This window comes from Neomonachus schauinslandi, chromosome 10 (genome assembly GCF_002201575.2).
Source record: "Neomonachus schauinslandi chromosome 10, ASM220157v2, whole genome shotgun sequence".
Lineage (NCBI taxonomy): Eukaryota > Metazoa > Chordata > Mammalia > Carnivora > Phocidae > Neomonachus > Neomonachus schauinslandi.
Genome location: NC_058412.1, coordinates 79,513,349 through 79,532,513, shown reverse-complemented (window position 1 = coordinate 79,532,513; position 19,165 = coordinate 79,513,349). Strand labels below are relative to the sequence as shown.

The 19,165-nt window shown below is 45.5% G+C and overlaps 1 protein-coding gene across 3 annotated transcripts in view; it reads left to right on the top strand.

The window, feature by feature from the left end:
- The window catches only part of TBC1D8 (TBC1 domain family member 8), a 98,688-nt gene that overhangs the window by 27,925 nt on the left and 51,598 nt on the right, over positions 1 to 19,165 (top strand). For 2 of the 3 annotated variants that reach the window (XM_044918842.1, XM_044918841.1), the window contains exon 2: positions 9,535 to 9,645. In XM_044918842.1, coding sequence (XP_044774777.1) covers positions 9,535 to 9,645 — 111 coding nt within the window. Of the gene's footprint in view, positions 1 to 9,534; positions 9,691 to 19,165 lie in introns of all 3 variants that reach the window. The other variant, XM_044918840.1, reaches the window with a different exon arrangement.

The window sequence follows — 19,165 nt, the reverse complement described above, 5'->3', positions numbered from 1 at the left end:
GGAGGCAGAATTGTGACTTTAACAGCATGCGGTGCTATCAGGCAGCAGGCTGCATTTAATGAAATTTGGCTGGTCAACTTGTTTATGCACCATGTATGAGTCTTGTTGACCAAGTTTAGCAACCTTTCTGTAACTGTTTCAGAGCACGAAGGGACAGTTCTTTGGACTTCATGCTCAGCCTTGTTTTTCACTTCCAATCTTCAATATCCCCAATGTGGGAACGGAGAAGTCTTTATCTGTGACTAGTTAGAAAGGAGGCCAAAAGGGCATATACCAAGGGTTATTGTCAGGTGGCAAGATGTGAGATAAATGTTCTTTGTGGTTTTCTGTAGTTCAAAACGTGTATTTATTTTGTAATCAAGAAAAAAAACCAGATCGCTTTAGAAGGGCAAATTGAGACTAAACTTTATTATTTTAGGGAAGATTTTTGGAAAAGATATATTTTTTAAAGATTTTTATTTATTTATTAGAGAGGGGGGAGAGAGAGAATGAGCAGGGGGAGGGACAGAGGGAGAGGGAGAAGCAGACTCCGCACTGAGCAGGGAGCCCCACGAGGGGGCTCGATCCCACCAAAGGCAGAGGCTTAACTGATTGAGCCACCTAGGCGCCCCTGGAAAAGATTCTCTTTATAACTGGTTCTCTTAATGTTATTTTGGGAGTATAGGTAATAATGCCTGCTGGGCTTGTTAAACACAGGATGTCAAAGGTGATAAATTATTACTTCTCAAACAGAAAGTCTACTGTAAAAGTCCACAGGTACCAGAGTATACCAGGCTGTTTAAAGACTTGACCCAAGCAGATAGTTTCTCAACAAAATGGAGAGTTCAGAGATGTTTTGCAGAAGGATTTTGATTCTTTTGAAGCAGCAGAAACTGGCAAGGGAGTATAGCTGCTGCTCTTACATTTGATTGGACCAGGGTCAGTATAACATGACTTTTTGACTTGTTTTTCTAGGCTTCGTGGATTAGGGGATAGTTCTAGTCTTCATTGGTTAGGGGTTACTGGAATCTAAGGAGGAAGGTTTGGGATTAAAATGAGTGGCAGTACCTTAAAAGAGAAGGAAATCCTGCCATTTTCAACAATGTGGATAAACCTCGAGGACATTGTGCTAAGTGAAATAAGCCAGTCACAGAAGGACAAATGCTACATAATACCACCTATATGATATGATGAATCTAAAATAGTGAGACCCATGGAAGCAGAGAATGGAATGGTGGTTGCCAGGGGCTAGGGGGAGCAGAGAATGGGGACGAATGAGTCAGAGGGTACCAAGTTTCAGTTATACAAGATGAGCATGTCCTAGAGATCCACTATACAGCATAATGCCTATAGTTAACAATCTTGTACACTTAAATGTTTGCTAAGAGGGTAGATCTTATGTTAGATGTTCTTATCACAATGTTACATATTAATAAGAGGGTGGGAGGAAACTTTTGGAGGCGATGGGCATGTTTATGGCGTAGATTGTGGTGATGGTTTCATGGGTGTATACTTATCTTCAAACTCATATATTAATTATGTATACCTTTTTGTATGTCAAAAAAAAAGAGGGTGACAGATACCTGAAAAGGGCTGACAGAATGGGAAGGGCAGGTTAGCATGGGGCTAGAACCATCAGGATGATTTGATAGCCTTTGGGAGGGGCCAAAAATGATCTTTCAGTGTCCAGGGAAGAGCTTTGGGCAACCCTGGATTGTGGTGGGCTTGGAAATATAGAGGTGGAGCAGGCATCCATTCTTCCCAGATGCCCCTGGCGGCCAGCATCTCGTTTGGAGATGGTATCAGGTCTTAAAGTCAACCTCTTTGTTGATTCTTGTTTTTTTTTGCCCCTTACATTTCATTTTATAGCCTTGAATCATTCCTGCACTGTAAGAATTTAATCCTAATTGCCTTACATAACCCATCGTGCCAGAAGACCAGATAAATGGCCGGTCAAGTGGATGGAAATGCTGGGGAGTTTTCAAGATAGTGTTCATTATATCCATAGGCAACATGTGTCTGTTAAGGCAGGGCAGTCACTGTGTTTGGCTCTCATGATGGTGTTTTGTGCAGGATTCTTGTTGTCATGCACTTTGAACATTACGTCACCCCTCTCGGAGGTTCACTATGACAGGATCCTTATGTTCATCTGAGCCAAAGCAGGCGGCTTGGTCCCCATCCAAGGATTATTTATGGAGCCACTAGAAGAACGTGTTAGGGTTCAGCAGTGTGGACACAGAGCACGTTTATGTTCAAATGCATTAATGATTCATCACTTGGGGAATAGAGTTAGGAAAAGTTGTTTTTGTATTTACTTTAGGAGCCCAACTGTGGACATTTGACCATTAGAATTGTCATGCTTTTTTAAAAGAATTGTGGTAAAATACACACATTGAGATTGAGTTTAGCCATCTCAATTATTTTTTTTTTAAGATTTTATTTATTTATTAGAGAAAGAGAACAGGGGGAGGGGTAGAGGGAAAGAGAATCTTAAGCAGACTCTGCGCAGAGCTCCATCTCACGACCCTGAGATCATGACCTGAGCTGAAATCAGGAGTCAGACGCTTAACCAACTGAGCCACCCACGCACCCCTCAACTGTTTTTAAGCGTACAGTTCATATTGTTATGCAGCCATGGCCACTGTCTGTCTCTGGAGCTCTTTTCATCTTGAAAAACTGAAACTCTGTTCCCAGTGAAGAAGTTTCACAGCCCTTGAGTGAAGGCAAAAAGAATTCTCTCTCTCTTGAGTCCAGTGTGAACAGGACAGTCAGTCTGCATTGTAACTCCTCCTGGCTGATTAGAGGTAGCCGCCGTACCGGCCATCCTGTCTTGGTTTCCTGAGAAGGTAAAGGGTCATTATGTGGCTGTCCTTGTTCCCGTGTATCTGGGATGCAACGTGCAGGTGGGGGCTTGGTGCCTGCCCGTCCTGTTCTCGAGAGCCAGGGCCAGAATCCCTCCCTCGTGGTGCCCTTGAAGCTGTCCTCTCTGGACCTTCACTTGCTCAGACTCATGTTGTGGATTTGGCAGGCTCATCCTGTCCCTGTGATGGGCACATGGCTGCTGGGTTATCCACTTAGTTATAAAGCCGAGCTCCTCCGGGGTCCGGTGCTAGAGCTTCCTGCATGATTCAGTTACCCTGTGGCTTTGCCCACCGATCGACTGTACTCTGAAAATAGCGGGAATCATACGGAACACACACTAAGAGGTATATTGAATTATATAAAATGCTTTGTAAAAAAAAAAAACCACTCGGAGTCTAGTAATTTGGATTATGAATTTTACTTAGAATAGGTAGAGCTCTCGTGTTGAGAATGCAAATATCCCCAACATTTATCTTCTTTTTTCGAAGATAGTAGAGAGGACTTCGTGTGATCTTTTAGGTTATTTATTACTTTTCACAAATAAAAGTTTTTTCCTTTATCCTGGTTCTTTATTTGCTTTTCCACCTAAGTCTCCAAAACAGCGCTAGCAGCCAAACCAAACAGCCCTAACGTGAAGTCAGAACTCTAGACCAACTTAGCGTCCCACCTGGACTATGGTGCTGAACTACGGTGCTGTGGGTGTACGTCACATTGATGGCTTGTGTGTAATGATGAGAAGCTCTTTCTTGGAGTAAAAGAATTTTTTTGTCCTGGGGCTGCTGAGGTCTATTCTAAGCTCAACACCATTAGGAAGACCTGCTTTCTTCAGTGCAGGGGGAAAAAATAGGCTGCTCTCTGTTTTTTGACTTTCCTTAAAATGCTTTCCACGGGGCCTGGGTGTTGCTGTGTTTTAAATGAGTTTTACTACGCTAGGGTGCTCTTGCTGGTAAGAGCAGAGCACTTTGCCCCTGCTGCCTGTGGTTAAGGCCCAGGCCCCACACAGAGGTTATACAAGCCAGCAGGCAGTGGGCAGGCTTCTCCAAGTGTCCCTGTCTGTCCCATGTCAGTAGCGGCCCGTTCGTCTTAAACTTGGTACCGCCCGTGTGCATGAAACGCAGCCAGAATGAAAGAACTGCAGCATTATCACTTAGAAGCAAATTATTCATAGGCCCCTTTTGGGCCCTAATTATAAAACTTGTCACTTGACATCTATCTCAGCCAGAGTTGTTATTCTAATAGCCTAAAAATAGGAGAGTTGCACTCCCTGAGCCGCCAGGAAGGTTTTCCTGTAGAGCCAGACAAGCCATATGGAGCTGCTGCAGAAGGCAGACCAGAATACTCCATGGGGGCTGCCCTGCATCTGGGGGGATTCGTTCGTGGAGACGGAGCAGACTTCGCCAGTCGGGGCTTGGGGGAGCCAAGTCAGTCTGAATGGAGTGAGAAGTGTGGGTTTGTGGATGATGGAGCATTTCTGAAAATCATTGTTGCCCTGTCTTAGATAGCCCTAGAGCAGGGGGAGAGGAGGCCTGCTCTGGAGCTGGAACTGGCGAGGGCCAGTGGTCCCTACAGCTCAGAGCCTTAGCGTCTCCATCCCTCCCTCCCGAGGTGGCTAAAGGATTAATGATAAAACGGACACCATTATGTACAACTTCAGTATTTTTTCTTTTCGATGAGCCTGAGCCTGGCAAATAAATATTGCCTCAAAGACATCCGTGTGAGTTGTCTTCAGCTTCCTTATAAAAAGACAGGAAGTAGGGCTGTTTACCTTGTTAGCAGTTATGTGTAAACATTTTGCCATATATTTCCTTTATTGATATGTAAGTAAATATATTTTTCTCTTTGACCCATTTGAAATTTGTGGACATCATAACCCTATTTTCTCATGACTTTGATTTCTTTGCCACGCTCACCTTTTTCCTTCACCATTGAGCAGAAATTTAAGGTTATATTTTTCTTCCTGATGTTTCATTTCTCATTTTGGTTTTCCTGCTGAGAACTCTCACTGACCTGCCTCCCACTTGTGCATCTTCTCTGCCATCTTGGCCCCTTGTCTGCTATTTCTCTTGTGTTTGTGCTCTGGTTTACCCCGGATTCAGAGCCTGTCTGTTCCTGGGGCTCCTGAAGGTACAGTCTGCATTTGTGCAGATGTGGGGGGCCCTTGTCTGCAGGTGGATGCTGACTGTCCTGACTCCCCTTGTCACTTTTTAAAAAACTGAATTCTATTTTTTAAAAAAGATTTATTTATTAATTAGAGAGAGAGAGAGAGAAGCAGATTCCCTACTGAGCAGGGAGCCCATGTGGGACTCGATCCCAGGACACTGGGATCACGATCTGACCTGAAGGCAGACGCTTAACCGACTGAGCCACCCAGGCGCCCCACTAAACTCTATTTTTTACAACAGTTTTAGATTGACAGAAACATTGTGAAGGTAGTATAGGGAGTTCTCTTATGCCCCACACCCAGTTTCTCCTATTATTGACGTTTTAGTGTGGCGTATTTATTACAATGAACGAGCTGATATTGGTGGATTATGGTGGTGGGCAGAACAGACTCAAGCCTGTGAATATGTTAGGTTCCGTGGCAAAGGGGAATGAAGGGTGCAGGTGGAGTTGGGTTGCTGATCAGCGGACCTTAATATAGGGAGATGAGCTTGAACTATACAGTGGGGCTCAATGTGATCACAGGGGTCTTTAAAACTGGAAGAAGAACTCATCGTGGTGTTGTTGGCTCTGAAGATGGAGGAAGGGGCTGGGACCCACATAAAGGGAGCTGGGAAAGAGAAGCAGAGGGATTCTCACCTGGAGCCTCCAGAACGGAACGTACCTGTTGACACCAGATTTTAGCTCAGTGAGATCTGTATCAGACCTCCGACCTACAGGACTGTGAGATAATAAGTTTGTTTTGTTTCAGGCTCTTGTGTTGCTGGTTACTTGTCAGAGCAGCAGTAGAAAACGAGCACAGTGATGGTTCACCAAAGTCCATGTTTTATTCAGATTTCGCTGGCCTTTTTCTGCTCCAGCGTCCCTCTCAGGATACCGCTTCACCTGCAGTTGTCATCTTGGCTGTGACCGTTTCTCAGACTTGTTTTTAATGACTTTGATGGTTCTGAGAGTACTGGCCAGGCATCTCGTCTGTGTCATGCATGAGGCTCCTTTGCTCATGTTTCCTTTGTCTCTTCAGACTGTGTTTTCTGGCCTTCGGCATGCTTTGTAATTGTTTCTGAAAGCCAGACAGGATGTGTGGAGTACTAAGAACTGAAGAAATAGTTCTTTACTGTGAGTTTTATGGGCTTCTGACCAGGACTTGGGCTGTGTTTGTGTGTTGTAGCGACAGGTGCCTGAGGTTCTCAGATTCCTCAGGTGTCCTTGCTTTGGTCTGTCTTTGGGCTTCCTTAAGAACGAACTCCAGGGCGCCTGGCTAGCTCAGTCAGTAGAGCATGTGACTTTTTTTTTTTTAAGATTTAATTTATTTATTTGGTGGGGGGCAGGAGAGAGCACACATGCGCGTGCCAGGAGGGAGGGGGAGAGGGAGAGAATCTTCAGCGGACTCCACGCTGACCATGGACCTTGAGGGGGCGCTCCATCTCATGACCCCGAGATCATGACCTGAGCTGAAACTAGGAGTCTGCACTTAACTGACTGAGCCACCCAGGCACCCCAGAGCGGAGGACTCTTGATCTCAGAGTCATGAGTTTAATCCCCATGTTGGGCATAGAGCTCATTTAAACCCAAAAAGCCCGAACTCCTCACATGGACTCTGAGTCTTTCAGCTTTTCCAGCTGTCATGCCGGAGTCTGTTGATATGGTGGTAAAGTATGGGGAGAAGAAGTGCCCTGTAAATCTTATCAGAGTCTCGGTCTTTCAGTGGGTCTGTGTCCCTGGAATGTGTCCTTGACAATGTTTCTTGGACGCTTCTCTCCCCCACCCCCCACTTAGGTGAGACTGGAAGACTGGAGCAGGTTGGAGTCAGAGAAGCACCCTTCGCCTAGCTGGGGTAAGGTTCTGGAAAAGTCTTTCCCCTGGAGAGCAGGCCTGTGTTATGGAGAATGCTCTGAGGATACCGCACTGTGAGGACTCTTTCCTTGCCTCTGGGCGAGCATGCCGGGGGTTTTCCTGGCTCTTCATAATGAGAACCTGGTGGTAAAAACTGTATGGGTTTGGGGCCCCCTAAGACTGTGGCCATCAGGAGTTTCTGACTTTCCTGCTAGTCCATACTCAGACCCCACCAATTTGTCAAAACCACCGCTGAAGTGTTCCTACCAGTTTATGGCCCCAGCGGCTTCTGCTTCAGGTGAGCAGATCTTGGCTGTGACTTTGGATTGTCCCTTCTCTCCAGATTTCTGGGTTATGATTTTGACCTGTGACCTTAGTTCTCTGATGGGCCCCAGAAAACTGATTGTGAGTTTGCTCAGCTTCTCGTTGTTAGGATGGGCGTGAGGACTTCAAATTCTTTACAGGGTGGAGCTGAAGCTAGAAGTACCTTTTTTACTTCATTGCTGCCCTCCCCACCTTCCCGCCCCTGAAGTTCGGTACCAGGTTGGTTGTGTTGGTATAAAACATCCTGACCATTGCAAAAGCTCCTGGGTTTTGAAGAGAAAAAAAATAATTCTTTCCGGTCAAAAAGACTGCTTCTGTGTTGTGTTGATGCTAAGTTATTTCCCACCCTTCTCACTTCCTTCTTATGTTGCTCAGGTTTGTCTTATTAGCAAACTAGATGCTGATTCTACAACTGATCTCAAATTGGGAAGTGCTAAGTCTGCATGTGGGATGGGTGAGGTTTTTAGCCCCTTTCTAGTGTCCACCCACTTCCCTATCATTCACCCCCTCCAGGCTTTGACAGACAAACATGTTTTATCAATCTTGTACAAATGCATCTTTAACTTTACCCTGCCTCCTCCTCCCCCGCCTGTGCCTTTAATCACAGAGCCCCCCTAAGTAGCTGTGCTTGTTCTGTGTTAAAGTAGCAGTCCCTTAATCCACCTGACAGCTTTCAGCCCTGCTCAATTATCTGTAAGTTGAGAGCAAGGCAGTAAGGGGGCAAAAATTCTGAGCAGTTTAAGGAACAATCGCTATAAAAACTCATGTACCCTTCCTTCTTCCCCTCAAGCCATTAAGTGGGACAGATCAAGGTGATTGTATGGGTGGGGTGGATGGGCAGTTGGAGCCTGAATAGGGTGAAGAGGGCATCTGTCAGAAAGGGGACTTTGGTAGCTACAGGAGGATTGATCAGATAAGTAAATACATTAGGAATAATGGAAGCCAGGTTCCTTGGTGTTGGAGAAGAGAGTTGCAAATGTGGAAAGAAACTGGAACGAACAATATGGTATGGGATCGCCATTGGAGGTACTGGTGTGAACTCAGTTTTTATGTATAAAATCAGTGTAAAAATAAAAATGTTAATGTGTACTTGTATATACATATGTAAACACATATATACCCATACATATATGCGTATACATACATATCTGTCCACTGAAAGGCTCTGGGAGCAAGCACCCCCCAGAGCAGTAAATGTGCCTGGCTCCCAGATCTTGGCTTTTAAATACCATCCTTCACTAAATGAACCAGGACTTCTCGGAGAAGTGGCTGATTCCAGGGCTAGAGCAGGAAAAATGCAGGATGAACTGGGATTATTTGATCATGCCAGAAAGTAGAAGGAATAATGGGGACATGTCCAAAGGACACAGAAGCCAGCTTGAAGGGGCTCCCACTGGCCAAGTCAGAGACCATGTGAACATCAAAATAATCGTAATACTAGATTGGATAAAGTGGGAAAACACGAAACCATACTGATAGCAGTAAAGGAGTTGAACATTTAATGAGGAACGTCGTTTCAAAGTACTTCACAGAATACTTGTTAATTACAAAGGGAAAAAGGAGTTAACTTTACAGTGCAGAAGCTTGGCACTCTTACCAGTAATGGGACGATCTGAAATCATCTGCCACCTGGCGTGTGGGGGCGTGTGTTTCTGTGGATTCATGATGATATTCATTACAACAGAATGATAAACCTTTACTTTGTATGCTTTATGGTCTGTGAAGGACTTCAGTTTATTATTTGCTTCTCACAGTCCCCTTCTGGAGTAGGCAGGGATTATTCATCTGCCTTTGAGATGATGATATAATAAGAACGGTACTTCTTAACCCAGGCAATAAATAGTCTAAGACCTTTTGAATGTTGCATACGTTAATTCTCACAATTACCCTATGAGGTGGGTATACTGTGATTATTCCATTTTACAAATGAGACCAAGGCACGGAGAGGTTAAGTAACTTGCCCGATGTCACACAGCTTGAGAACTGGGGAGCTGGGACTTGAGTCAGGCATTCCGACTACAGATCCCCAGCTCTTATGTACGGAGTCATGTTGCCTCTGTAATGGAGACACCGAGGAAAGCAAACAGGTTAGGTGACTTGTCCAGGGCCCCTTGTTCACTTGGTCATTGGATTCTGCAGATCTGTACTTAAGTGCCTGTTAATGTGAGGCCCTGTTCCAGATGTTGGGTGACTGGTACTAGGCAGCCAGAGTCCTGGGGCTCACGGAGCTCAGGCTCTTGAGAGGTGAGTTGAAGACCTGGACCCAAGCCTGCTGCCTTCTGGTGTTGAGTTTAGACACCAGCTGAGCTGTGCGCAGAGAGTGGGCAGCTGGTCAGTCCCCGTGCTCAGAGGTGCGCTTTCTTTTTTCTTTTGAAGGTCGCCTGGTAGGTGCTCTGGATGCAGTGCTGGATTCCAATGCACGGGTCGCTCCATTTCGAATTCTGCTTCAAGTGCCTGGGTCCCAGGTTTATTCTCCCATAGCATGTGGTGAGTTACTGAGTGGATCAGACGTTTACTGGGCCATAGCCACTGGTGAGTTTTGTTCCGGTTGGAATATTCCAAACCTTAAGGTCTAAGCATGCTGAGTATCTGCATGTTGGTGAAGCTTGAAGGTAACTCCTTTAGAAACTCATCTGCTTTTATGAGCTCTTTTTGTTTGTTTGTTTGTTTTTCAGCCATCGAAAGCACATAAAGGCTACAAGCTTGGGCACCTTAGCTTGGGCATGCCAGGCTTTCGCGTGGTGTGTTATTCCAGGGTGCTCTCTCATTGACTATGAATGGAGCCCTTTTCTCTTTAATTTTGTTTCTGACCTAACGAGTGTCTTCTTGGGTGTGTGCCCCTACGGTAATGGTACAGGGGAAGAGTTTGAAGCTTCTGTCTGGCTCAGGGCAGTCTTCACCCCCTTGCCCCACATTTATGCTGCATCACTAGACTGCTGTGCCCCACGGGAATTTGGAAATCCCTTCATCCTCTTCATCTGGGGTTTCAGTCCTCCTACAGTGATGCTCTCCCTGCCCTGCCAGCATTGCTGGGGCTAGGGATCGTCACATCTGAGGAGCCCCTTCTATTCAAAAACAAGAAGAAGATGTGTCTTTTTAACTACACAAGTCATAAATGTTCACCTTCCAGAAGTTAAGTTGGTAAGTGAGAAGGACAAGGAGATCTTCCATACCCCCTTCTCAGTGCTCATCACTCTTGAGAGCTTGTTTGGAGGTTCTAGCAGGGGAGCGCAGCTACTCGTATACCCTTGACCGAAGAACGGTCCTCCTCTATCGGGGAAGGTCGTCCTCTTCGACCGAGCACGCAGCTTCGGGAGGGACACACATGGAGCGGTGAGGGAGGAAGGGGACACTCGCCTAGCCAGCCAGATCAGCCGAATCAACCCTGGCGATCAATGGGGTGACAGATGTCGCAGCCAGATCGCCCTCACATCCAGTGCTCATCACTCTTTTGTGTACATGTGCTAATATACGTAGAGGCTTCTAGTTTTGTTTTTTCTCTGAACACTTTACTCGCTACCATAAATTTCCAACATCACCGCACATTCTTTAATACTGGATTTTTTTTTTCCTGGAAAAATATAGAAAAGTACAGAGAAGAAAATTTTTACCACATCCACCATCATATTCTAAGCATTGCTAACATCTCGATACGTTTTTTCCCCCCAGTCTGTTGTGTTTTGTACTAGTTAAGACAAATCCTTCTGTATTTGTATAAAATCATAAAAATGATGCACATTCAATCTAATCCATCAACACTTGACAAGTATGAAGAAGAAAATGTCTGTCACCCCACATCCTAGCCACCCAAAGTAACCTCTGGTCACCCTGGCTTCACCTCATCAAGACCACTTTATACTGCAATTAGGGCAGGGGCAATGATAGTAGACAGAAGTACCTTTGTGAAAATGCAACCCTGCTATTTTGTAATAAAATAGTTACAATGCTAATAATTGACAGTGGTATTTTGTAACAAAAGTATTAAGTTTTACTTGATCTCAGTAAATGAGAAGCTGAAGTAATGAGAAGCAGAGTTCAAAAATAAATGTTTCCTTAACACGAGAGCTTATTTTCTAAAAGGTTCATCGAAGGTTAAGGGAAGAGATTTGTGAAAGCATCACAGGGTTAGGATTGCGGCTTTTTGAAGCAGTGTTGCAATTCTGACCGTGTGCGTTCACTCCCCAGCCTAGAGGACAAGGATGCCAGCATTCTTATTCTTCCCCCCTTCCTCTCCAGTTTCTCATTTAAAAACATGTTGTTATTAACTTCATGTTGTACTTTTCATTCTGTCCGTCACAATGCTGTCCATCATTCTTTGGTTCTGTCCTCTATTTAGATTGACATAATGCTTCTACTCAGGTATGGCTTTCCTAATACAGAACCTTTAATTTTGGCTCATCTCTCTGTCTCTCTTTTTTTCTTTTTTTAAGTAGACTCCATGCCCAGCATGGAGCCCAACATGGGGCTTGAACTCATGATCCTGAGATCAAAACCTGAGCTGAGATCAAGAGTCGGATGCCCAACTGACTGAACCACCCAGGTGCCCCAATTTTGGCTCATCTCTTAATTGCCTAGATTCCTGTTTTCTTCTCCCAGTAATGTCTCACGTTTACAGTTGTCTGTCACTTGCTTTTGGACTTGAGTGACACCTTGGCTGGGTATGATAGTCTCTGGCCATCCAGAGCATAGTGGCCATTGCTCCAGGGTCTTCCTGTATTTAACGAGGCAATGGGAGAGATCTCAGGGTGGCCTTTTTTTTCCCCTCCTTTTTACCCCCTGGTGGGTGATGTGCTCTTTGTGCCTATAACTGTCTGTATCTTTGAGGTTAAGTAGTTTAGTAACTTGGTTGTGATCTGTTACTGCCTTGAGCACATTGTGTTAAATTTTTCTGGAATTCAGTGTGTTCTTTCAGTATGCAGATTGATTCCTTTAACCACTTCAGGAAATTTTCTTGTTCTCTATGTGTATTTTTAAAAATGCATCTAGTGTTCCATTTATCGGAATCCCCGCCTCAAGACTCTTTCTGTTGGATAACTGTTGTCTGCTTTTTATTCTTGTTTTTATCTATCTCTTCAACTAGCATCCTGTATGCTGTTCGTAATCCTTTCCTCTGAGTGAATAATTCCATTTTCAGCCGTGTATCCCACACTTTGTTGCTTTAACTTACTCATTTGGCTGTGTTTTTATTTTATTTAATTAATTAATTTAGAGAGAGAGAGATGCATGAGCCGGGGCGGGGGCAGAAGGAGAGAGAGAATCTCAAGCAGACTCCATGCTGAGCGTGGAGCCTGATGTGGGGCTTGATCCCACAACCCCGAGATCATGACCTGAGCTGAAATCAAGAAATCGGAGGCTCAACCGACTGAGCCACCCAGGCGCCTCTCCTTTGGCTGTGTTTTGATCATTTTCTTGGGTGTCTCCTCTCCCTTTCCTCTGTTGTTTCATCTTCTCATCTTTGCACTCTTGTTTTCCTGAGTTCATGTTCTTGCTGTCTTGAGCATGAAGCATTTGTGAGAATTTCCCTTTCCTCCTCGAGGCTTCCATTTTTCTTCTAGGACACAGTCCCTGTCTTTTGAACACTTTGTGCTCCTCTGTTTATCCTCTTTTGCTGCCAGCTGTTGGCTTGGTTGCTATGCTGTTCCTCTGCACCCCACTCATGCTTGGACATGGGCCTCTAAGACTGACCCTATGGCATTTGCGTAGGAGGACTTTCAGATTAGTATTTCGGGGACAGAGTGGAGAGGACAGGTGTGCTGCTGGGTGGATGTGGGGTGTGTGAGGCAGCAAGACCCTGTTCCTTTCTCCGGTTTCTCTCTGGTTTCTCTCCTGTCACTCTGCCCCAGGCCAAACAGTGGGTCTTACTCTGGCTTTGGGGCTTTTGATGGGAACATCTGGAGTTTTGTCTCCTCACTAGATTAGTTTCTGGGGAGTCTGCAGAGCGGGGACCCTGCTCAGTTCCTGAATCTGTGTGGCCGGGGAGGTCTACAGAAAGTGCTTGGGGAGCACTTTCAGACCACAGCGAGTTTATGGCTGCGCAGCACTCAACCTTATGGCCGTAGCCTAATTTACTCATCCAGTCCTTTATTAGATACTTACTTGGTTCTGATTTTTCAGTATTTTAAAAACCTAAATGAACATCCATATACTTAAATATTTCAGGATTCTTCTCAATCCCCCAAGTCCATTCATGTGAAATGTTGGGTGCCTGCCATGTACCAGACACGTGCTTGGTGTCAGGGGTTCCTGGGTGAGTGTGTGAGGGGTAGTCTCCCTCCACTGGGCTTCGCAGGGCCCCAGGGAATCCAGAGAGCAACCCAGAAGTAGCAGGTAGAGCTGGAACGAGGATTAGGAAAGTAAGAGGCGGCAAGAGCCTTGACCAGCACACAGTAAGGAAGTTCTGCAGCAGGGGGATGTACTTCCTAAGGCCATCTGTCCATATATCGCCACACTGCATGCCATAAAGGTTGCAGCAGCTTAAATTTGCTTCTTCCCCCCCCCCCCCCCCGCCCCGGCAGTGTAGTCCTGAGCAGGTTGCATTCCTAGAATATTCTTTCTCTTGAGCCAGGATCTGCTTCCTTAATTTCCACTTGGCTGAGTATTTGCCTTGGACCTGACCCATGGCAGGTCTACGGATGCTTCACGTTCTTCTGCTGTATTGCCCACAGAAGGTCCCCTGTGGAAGCAGTGGTTCTTTCCAGCGCTGCTTTTCTTAGGTTAGGGAAGAGAGAACAGGGAGGGTATTTGTGTCTTGGGCTTGTGGTATTGATTGAGATACTTAGACCTCTCCTGGGAGTTACTTGGGCATCCTGCACTGTGATATTGACTCACCGTATTTAATATTGTATTGTGCCTTAAGCATTGAGAAAGGATCCCTGCCCAGGGTTTTAAGTCTTAGATAAAGCACAAACAAGAACTGTAGGAAGGGCCTGGGCGGCACCAGGACGTGGGCAGGAACAGGAAGAGTGGCCTGCAAGAACGATTTATATCTTCATTTGATTTTAGCTGTTTGCACAGCAGTGCGGGGAGACTGTAGGAGAGCTTTTGAGAGGAATTTTGTTTTTCTTCTTTTTCTTTTCTGTTTGTTTTTAAGCAGAGGTGCAAGAGCTAGGTAGATAATTCCCTGGGTGAACAATATTATTTGGCAGCGGATCTGTGGATGATTGCAGTTAGAAAGGGATAAGTGATAAGTTGCTATTATTTTTTGACTTACATGGACCAGGGAATCTGAAAGCTTTATAAACCTCACTGGCCTCAGTGGTTAAAAGACGCATGGTGAGAAAGTGGTGAGGACTTGTGTAGGAGAGGGGTATGGAGGACTGTGCCCTGCCTTTCAGTTTGGCACTCAGATGCCCCCTCTGAGAGACCCCACCCCTGCCCACACCGCCTTCCAACTGCTTCCCCCACTCTGCTGGTAGAGCCCCTCCAGCACTTACCACTGCTGTCACTTTTTCTTTTTGTTTGCCCTCCAATGAAGATAAAAATTTTCTCAGGGTCCTGCTCACCGCTAACCCTCCAGCATCCAGGATAGGGCCTGGTGTTTAGCAAATAGTAGGCGTGCAAATAAACCAAAGTGGTCAAGTATGGACTCCTGCTTCAGGTATGAGTAGGTAGTCTATTGGTCAAAGAAGGTAATGGGCTCAGCACTTAAGTCTCCTGTCTGTAAGGAGTGGGAGATCAAGGAGTGGGAGATCTGTAAGGTCAATAAGACCTCTTGGCCCTTTCTGAGAAGCCAGGGCAGGGATATTCCATGGCTGGGTGAGGCCCTGGGTCAGGAGCTCTGTAAGGAGCAACTGGGACCACTGAGCAGTAGAAAAACTTGCAAAATGGGGATCTTGCTTTCTTTAACCACCCCCAAACCATTTTTTATTGTGGTAAAATATATATAACCTAAAATTCGCCATCTTCACCAATTTTAAGTGTGTAGTTCAGTGGCATTAAGTACATTCACTCTGCTGTGCAACCATCACCACATCCAGCTCCAGAGATTTTTCACTTGCACAAACTGAATTCTGTGCCCACTATGCACTAAGTCCCTGTTCCTTCCTCTCCGGCCCCTGGCAGCCACCATTCTGCTTCCTGTCTCTATGGATTTCACTTTAGGAATGTCAATGAAGTGGAATTGTACAGTATTTGTCGTTTTGTGGCCGGCGTACTGTCCTCAGGGTTCGTCTGTGTTGTAACAGGTGTCAGAATTCATTCTTTTTAAGGCTGAGTAACCTATTGCACATCTACTTTCCCTTTGAAATCAGATATAATGATCAGCACATGAGGAGAAACCAAGGACATGTTATCACATGGAGAGTCACATCCCAGGAGCCAATTCCTGGTCTGGGCTGGGAAAGGAGGGAAGAGAGGAGTCGTCCAGGGCTCCAGCCTGGGGTGGGGGTGGGGGGTCGGCTTCTGACTGCATTGACACCTAACATGAAGGGCTCTTGGGAGCCCTGGAGGAGCAAGGAGACTTTGTTGGGGTTTCTCTTCTGATGTCGCAGCCTGTGCTTTGTTCCGCAGTTGAAAAGCCCAGGCTGTGAGTTATTGATCTGTCGTTTCATGTTCCTGTTTAGGCGACTCTCTGTGCTGTTGCTGTGTTATTGACACATACGTTAGTTATTCTTTACTGCAACGCTGAACACTGAGTTAGTTGTTGTCTCTGCCTTGTTTTTGGGAAGTAGAAGAAACCCAGGTGAGACTCTGGATTATCTGCGTCAGTCGTTCCAGGAGTTAAACTGATTATGTAAGAATTGGACTCCTTTTAACATTGATTAATTGAGCTATGGGGCGGATTGTCTTTTCTGATTACTGAAAGAGGACTTGATTGCCTTGCTTAGAGACAGCCAGGGTGGAACATGGCCAGGATAGCAGGAACTTTCCGAGGAACTTGTCAAACCTCTGTACAGACCATCTTTTAATAATGCTCATGTCTTCACAGATCTGAATTTGGACTCCAAAGTGCCCAAGTTCTTTTGTGACTGTGACAAGATAAGTGCAGAGTTTTAATCTTCTTAGCAAGGTCTCGTCCCGTGGTTTTGAGTGAAATGAGGGAGAGCCGGAAAATGGGGAGAAAGCAAGCAAGTAGGTGAGCATGACGATGCCATGATACCACCTTACACCAGTAGAGTGCAGAGAATTTCAAGCAGATCTGAGGGAGATACCCACCTGGATGGGCAGAGGCATACCTGTATCTCGGGAGGCGGTAAATGTGTAGTTTGAATAAAAAGCTTAGTTAATATTTTCAATTTGGAAAACGAAGAAAATACACGGCTTTGGAATTTCCAAGGTCCTTAAAGGAAGCCGTAGTAGTTCCGCTAACGAAAATGTGTGGCATAGGTTTTTTAAAAATTGAGAATCACAGGAGTTAGGCTTTCCAGCTTAAAAAATACTTTTCTTTTGCACAGACTTTCGTCATTTGTTCCCCTCAACAACATACAGGTAGGCATGGTTACTGACTTGGGAGAGAGAGGAAGCAAGGCGTAAGTTGCTTTGTAACTTGCCAGGGCCACATCTTGCGTCAGGAGTGCCTCACTGGTGGCTCAGGCACAGGTCCTTCTAGAACATTCTCAGTGTTCTTTCTGATTTCTTTCTTATCTCTGCCCTTGACCATGGCTGGCATTTTGGTTTCTCGTATTCTGCACCACTGTTTGCTTTGTCTTCGGAGAGAGAATTTTATTATGGGAGGAAATGTTCCAGGGTGGATCAGATTAGTGTCTTGGTGAACTTTGTGCCAGGCCAGCAAAGGAAGTGCCGGCCAGATCTTTTTTCCAGAACAGAACTCACTGTGCACTTCAAGGAAAATCTGGGAGGCAGCCCTGCAGGAGGAAAGTTAGAACTTGTTTCTGGGTGCACACTCTGAGGCCACTCAGTGTGAGTTGGCGCATTTGCCTTTGGTTGCTTGGGATTTCCTTGAACGACACTAGCTGGCATTTTCCATGTGGGATTTACACTTGGTAATGGCTGAGCTGTGCCGTGGTTAATGCTTCTTTTCAGTCGGGGAGGGCGTGTCACCAGGCTCCTACTGTTTTAAACAATTTTGCTTATGCTCAAATAATTAAACTCCCCAAAGATGTTCGTCCATTAGGGATGTTGCTTATAATTATTTTAAAAAGCAGGCAACGCCTGAGTGTAGCTTTTAGACATAGTAAATTTGAAGGTCAAAAGTGCTATTTAAAAAACACTTTTTAGGGGCGCCTGGGTGGCTCAGTCGTTAAGCGTCTGCCTTCGGCTCAGGTCATGATCCCAGGGTCCTGGGATCGAGCCCCACATCGGGCTCCCTGCTCAGCGGGAAGCCTGCTTCTCCCTCTCCCTCTGCTCCCCATGCTTGTGTTCCCTCTCTCGCTGTGTCTCTCTGTCAAATAAATAAATAAAATCTGAAAAAACAAACAAACAGAAAAACACTTTTTAACCCGGGTAGATACATGCATGCCCCATGGTCTGTGTTTTCTAGGTAGCCACAGCCCCCACCCTCTGTTGCAACAGGCCCTCTTTCTCCCTCTTGAGACAATTCTTCTGCCTGAAGTGTCTCCTTACTTAAATCCTGATTTGTCATTTGACATACTTCGGAATAAATATGTCCCGTATAAAATCTAGAGGCGTGAAGCTGGGAATCCGACGTTTCTCCGGCTTCCTCCATGTGGCCTAACATCTGCGCAGAGCACGACCTGTTGCAAAGAAGAAAGCAGCTGGAGGGGATCTTGGCAGACATCTGGTTTCACCCCTTCTGTTTTAGTAGGTGCGGGGAGACTGACTGAGGCATATGGGTTTCAAACTAAGATGACTTTGGTGAATGACTTTTTGTTAGACGGTTCCTTGATGATCAAAACCGAAGGCCAAACGTCAGAGCGGAAGGCTCCGGACTCGCTGTGGTGCTGGAGGCGCTCCTCCTCCCCAAGGCTTTGCCCCTGGGTGTGTTGTCCTACTCCCCTCACGCTGCTTTCTTGCCACTGAAGCTGTCTGTGGTGCAGGGGGCTCGCTTCATTGTGGGCTCCTGCCCTGGCTTCTCGGACCTTCCCTGGAACCTGACGCTGGCAGTGATCCCGATTGAAAAATTAATAAGGAAATGCAGGGAGTGTGAAATCCTTCATCCTCGTCTCTTGCTCTGCTTTCACAGGTTTTTACAAAGTATTTTACAAAGTGTTCCTCCGAGGTGTGGAGGTCAGTTTATCCAAGTTGATGACTTTATTTGCTAACAAGGGCTTTTAAAGTGTTTTTCATTATGAAGATTTTCAGACCTACTCCAAAGTAGTGAGGACAGTGTAATTGCATCTTCCAGGCCTGTGGACATTGGGATCAGGAAGCAGGTGCCTTTGGATCATGGTTTTTGCCTACTTTGCTTTATCTCTTACTCTCTGTGCCTTCTCCTCACCCACTGATTTATTTTTTTGTTTTAAAGATTTTATATATTTATTTGTCAGAGACAGAGAGGAGAAGCAAGGGGGAGCTGTAGGCAGAGGGAGAAGCAGACTCCCCGCTGAGTAGGGAGCCCGACATGGGACTTGATCCCAGGACCCTGGGATCATGACCTGAGCCGAAGGCAGACGCTTAACAACTGAGCCACCCAGGCACCCCTTGATTTAACATTTTTAAAAAAGGAAAACTCTTTTATAATTCTTTAATCAAACCTATAAAATCTATAAACAAGGTCTGTGTAGAGAAGCCTTTCATTGCTACCCGCTCCTTGCCTCCTTCCCTCTGCCATAGGGAAACCTCTCCTTTTCTAGCTTAGCTTTCTCCTGTTTTGTTTTACAGATATACTCTACATTCTTGCACCCTCCTTTTACAAAGGTCACATTTATTCTGTTCTGTGCCTTGCCTTTGTTCACTTAGGGACATATCCTGGAAATCATTCCACATCAGAGAGTTGATATTATCTTCTCTTTTGTTTTGTCTTTCATTATGTAGAAGTACCATAGTTTATTCAACCTGTTCTCTACTGATGGACATTTTTTTTTTTAAAGATTTTATTTATTTATTTGATAGAGAGCACAGGTAGGCAGAGCTGCAGGCAGAGGGAGAG